The sequence below is a fragment of the Oncorhynchus mykiss genome, chromosome 17 (genome assembly GCF_013265735.2).
Source record: "Oncorhynchus mykiss isolate Arlee chromosome 17, USDA_OmykA_1.1, whole genome shotgun sequence".
Classification (NCBI taxonomy): Eukaryota; Metazoa; Chordata; class Actinopteri; order Salmoniformes; family Salmonidae; genus Oncorhynchus; species Oncorhynchus mykiss.
Genome location: NC_048581.1, coordinates 82,216,386 through 82,221,071, shown reverse-complemented (window position 1 = coordinate 82,221,071; position 4,686 = coordinate 82,216,386). Strand labels below are relative to the sequence as shown.

General features: G+C 40.8%; 1 protein-coding gene across 1 annotated transcript; it reads right to left on the bottom strand.

Annotated features, from left to right (window-relative positions):
* Positions 1 to 412: 412 nt before the first annotated feature.
* On the bottom strand, positions 413 to 2,131 carry LOC110493273 (adenosine receptor A3-like). Its single transcript, XM_021567528.2, has 2 exons — positions 1,626 to 2,131; positions 413 to 1,540 (listed from the first exon to the last, which is right to left on the bottom strand). The coding sequence occupies exons 1-2, from the start codon at positions 1,988 to 1,990 to the stop codon at positions 952 to 954; spliced, it is 954 nt and encodes a 317-aa protein (XP_021423203.2). The 5' UTR covers positions 1,991 to 2,131; the 3' UTR covers positions 413 to 951.
* Positions 2,132 to 4,686: the final 2,555 nt, after the last annotated feature.

Sequence of the window (4,686 nt, the reverse complement as noted above, 5' to 3'; positions counted from 1 at the left end):
CGTAGACTGGATTAATGTGTTCCAATGGTAAAATGTGAAAAACAGTGAGTTAACATATATAATATTGTATTTTTGTTCTGAGGGAGCCAGCAATAAAACAATGGCATTGAAAACGTAATACCAATAGGATTTTAGAAGACTAGAAGCAGCACGATCTCAACTGCATTATCATCCACACAACTTCTGTGGAAGATTCTATTTTTTTCGCGTCATAGCTTAATGAGGGGCCTATGTTTTGACACAACGATCCCTTTAATTTAACATCAATTTTTTTTGCTTCTTCTCTTTTTAAAGAATGAAAAATCCTGCTTTAGTCACAACGAAAAAAACCCGCTTTAGTCCCATGGGTTTTACAGATGTTTTTATTTTATTTTTGACTAATTTAGCAGACACTCTTATAATTTATTGCTGAAGCAGACAAATCATTGAATGAGATTGCAATTTTTATTTCCTTGTTTCATATGCCCAATCCACATTCACATTTACATTTTCAGATTAGACATCTACATATTAATAGGAAACTTCCATATAAATCATGTTATTTCCATTTCTTGCCAATTTGATCATACAGAAAAAAAACATTTAAAATTCAATACATTCAAGAAACGAGAGTCTTTAGAGGAAATTGATGAGTAAAATGAAACTGAAAAAGAGCCCTCTTACTTGACATCTTTGCAACCTTCTCTGTGTATTTATTAACCCTCAGTTTTATTCAACAAATGTGAAATGTAACACCCTAGTTTTCCCTTTCTATTCAGGTTCTTAGGTCTTGATGCACTTTGCCAAAGATAAAAAAAGCTAAACGACAATCATTTTTGTTGTCTTCCTACACCATTAACATTCTGCACCTTCAACTGTGCTGATTTTCACAACACTGATAGCATCTGCATCAGTATTTCTGGTCGCACTGTCAGGGTTGCTGCTAATATTTTTTTCAGTGGTGTGGTTGCTCTAAGAGCCCTGACTGTCACCTCGACACACAAAGACCTTCCTCCATATCCTCAGGTACGCTTCCTGGATTTTGCGGATCCTGAAGGCATAAACGATCGGGTTGACAGCTGAATTGCCATGGGAGAGGAGGATGCCCACGTAGAAGACCTGTTGGGGTATGTCTGATGGGTTACCAAAGTAGGCAACACAGTTCATGATGTCCAGAGGGAGCCAGCAAAAGGCGAAGAGCACCAGGACCAGAGTCAGGGATCGGGCCAGGCTCCTCTCCTTCCTGAAGTAGGTGTGGGACTGGGCACAGCTCCCCACCTTCTCTCTCAAGTTCCTCTGGATGCTACAGAAGATGTAGCAGTATAGGACAGCCATGACAAGCAACGGAGTCAGGGTGCAGAGGAGGAATGCAAAGTAAACCAGGTATGACATGGGAATCACAGCCAGGAAACGGCAGATGATGGTAGTTGAGTTCCCTGAGTGAGACAAGGTGTCATGGTTGTACCACCCAAACATGGGTGGGAAGCTCAACATGAAGGCAACAAACCAACATATTGCCACCACCACCCAAGATCTCCTCTCTGTTACTGTCCTCTTGTACCTGTTGAAGCAGACAATCTGTTCATCTGACATGACAACCATTTTTTAAAGCTGTGTGTATGTACTGTATATGCATGCACACTCACCTGAGAGGGATGAAGACGCGTAGGAATCTGTCCACAGAGATGGCTAGCAGAGACATGACCGAAGTCATTGTCAACATGATGACCACACAGCTTATGAAGAGACATACATTGAACGAGGTGCACACCCGTCCATCCACCAGCACAGCCAGCGGCACAGCCACAGAACCTACAAGGAAGTCAGCTGCAGCCTGAGAGACCAAAAAACAGAAGGTGGGCTGCCGGAGGTTGCTGCTCGACCACACTGCCCAGATCACCAGGACATTTCCCAGACAGCAGGCAACAGCGATCAGCACCGCCAGCACTGTGTAGACAACGTCTCCTCCAGGCATCCTGTCGTTCTTCCAACGGAAGTTCAATATGGGCATTTACTGTACTTAACACTAAGTGTGCTCTGTTCTATACCTCTGGAGATTTGCCAGCACGTTTCTTGTTCCTTTAGAATTGAGGATGTTCACTTGGTCATTGAAAAGGTTTATTGAAATGTCACAGCCCCCACATGCATGCTATAGGTTGGTGATAAATGTTGTTGTGGTATCTCACTTCTCCTACACTGCTAGAAGGAGGAGACTGTGTATAAAAGAGTTTCAATATACCATAAATAGACTTGTTGTAAATCTGACAATGCTACCACAGCTAAACCATTTCTGTTCCTCTCAGATGAAGCCTTATCTTACATAAACATTTGGTAATACGAGGCAAGGTGTTTCCATCTTCAAATCTGAGAGATGGTACAGGACTTTTTTATTTTGGCTGCAGAAACATGTTCAGATGTGGTCATGTTGTACACATTTCCTGTAGCTTTAGAGGAAGGATGCTCAAAAATACACTTGCTTCTGTGAATGGTATACATGTCACAATGTGGAACGTGACAGGTGATACGTCTGGGATAAGTAGGCACAGTAAAGGCAGAGGCAGACAACAAAAAGGTCAGTTTCAACATGTATTTTAAGGCATGGTTTTCAATCATCATCGTTTCAGTAATCAAGTTAAATCACAATTTTTAACACTGTCCCACAATTCATTTCAAAAGTTTCACTTCCGTAATATTTTATTTTTGCTTTTATCTTAGAAAACCATGCTACTTCAAAATCCAGCCTGGTCTCATAGACTAGACGTAACATAGTAAATGTAAATCCGGGACACTCAAATTACTATGATATATTATGTTTGGTATGGTTACATAAGACAGAGGTTTACTTGAGGCTAAAACTAAATGAGGGTGGCTGGTCGGGTTGGGCGTATAACGCGAACGTCTAGCAAGCCAAAGTTGCTTGTTTGAATCTCATCACAGACAACTTTAGCATTTTAACTAACCCTTCCCCTAACCCTAACCTTAACCCTTTAAACTAACTCCTAACCTTAACCAATGGCGACCCGTCAATCAGGGCAGGTTTTGCCTCAATTTTTTTTCCTGTTTTGTATGATATTTTGGCATTAATATGTGTCACATATCTGTTTTCAAACAATGTAAAAAACATATTTTACTTAATTAAGCTGCATACAAACATGGTCTCTTTTTTGCTTTCTTTTGTAAGGCAGCTCCAAAATGTAGGTGTTTCAGTCTAGCTGTGCTTTCTATGGTTGTGGGGCAGCCAGCAGATAATACGGAGCTTAGGGGTTAGTAATATTCTCTGGTTGTTCCGTGATTGGCTCAGTGTTCTGTCACTCATGGGGACACTACGTCACCACAAAAATGACAGGTAGAGCTCGAAAATTCAAGCCCCTGGGTGCAGCCATAGATTTACATTAGAAGTGCCCATCCAAGAAGCCTCAAGGTTATTGGCCACAGATAAAAGTCAAATCACATTATATCAACTGCAGCTTTGATTGGACAGATCATGTCAACATCATACTTTCAAAATCTTAGCTAGCAAGCAGTCATCATCATGAATCAAGTCGACAATCTACTGGCAAATCCTTTTCAATCCTTGTCATATGAAGAGAAATTATAGATCAAATATATCGGTGCTCTTCGGCCATTGGACATAAACATTACACAACAAGTTGGATATCGCAAATTCAACAATGAGTGGTTTGGAAGGAATCAGTGGCTAACTGCAAGTTTTGCAAAGCAATCACTAGCCTGCTGGTCAGTGGAGTGGGTGTGTGGTCCAAGTCTGGGTTTAAGGGTCTCTTTTCCAAGCTTAAAAGGAGAAACATTCACTCGCAACCCACCATGGGCCAGAAAAGGATGAATACATTGGCCATGATATCAATCCCGCATGACTTCAGTGAGTTCAAGACAACTGGCAACTCGGGATAAAACTAGCTCAGACTGGGAAAATACGTTTTGAATGGTCATCCAACTTGGAATTCCAAGTTGGGAATTCTGGCCTCTTTCTAGACCTGAAGATCACTGACGTCATGAATCGAGCTTGTTTTTTTCCTTGTTCCCAGTTGTCGTGAAAGCATCATAAATCCAGAGAATGCCAGACTTTGATGACAAAGTTTGATGATAAAATGTTCTCAGAAGAACTGCTGCGCCACCTTACTGTTCAAGTGAGCACAGTACAACAAGGTGAGTCCAAAAATGTATTTTATGCTGCTGCATAAATTCTGTAATATAACAGGGAGATAGTATTTCTTTCTTATGTACAGTATACCTAAGTGTATGTTGTGTAGTAAGCCGTTAGTAGCCCATGTGCCTTCAGAACTTAGCCTACTGTTCTGACTTGGTGATGCACATGTAGCCTATAGTTTTAGAGAAATGTAATTATCGAATATTGTAAGAGCTTTCATTGGCTGCTTATATGCCCCCTTTATTTATCCTATGGTTCTAACTTGGTGTATAGGGAGAATACTGTAAGAACGGCCCATGTTCTGAATTCTGTCGCTGTATATTTCAAAAGTGCTGAACAAATAGTTATATTGACTATGTCCGTCCTAGCTCGCTCATCAATGTCTTAAGCGAAATTAGTGATTGCCTCTCATGCGCTCGTCGTCGTCCCCTTATGCCATTGTTTGTAAATCTCAATTGTCAGTAGAAACCACAATTGTTTAAGCAAGTCAGCCACATCAGCTATATTTTTAAAAAGGCAGTATAGGAGGCTGAATTAACTGT

Excerpts from the sequence above, each read along its gene's own strand:
- LOC110493273 (XM_021567528.2), bottom strand. The coding sequence starts at position 1,990 with ATGCCCATATTGAACTTCCGTTGGAAGAACGACAGGATGCCTGGAGGA. Across the intron at positions 1,541-1,625 it reads CGCGTCTTCATCCCTCTCAG|GTACAAGAGGACAGTAACAG; the intron begins GTGAGTGTGCAT and ends CTGCTTCAACAG.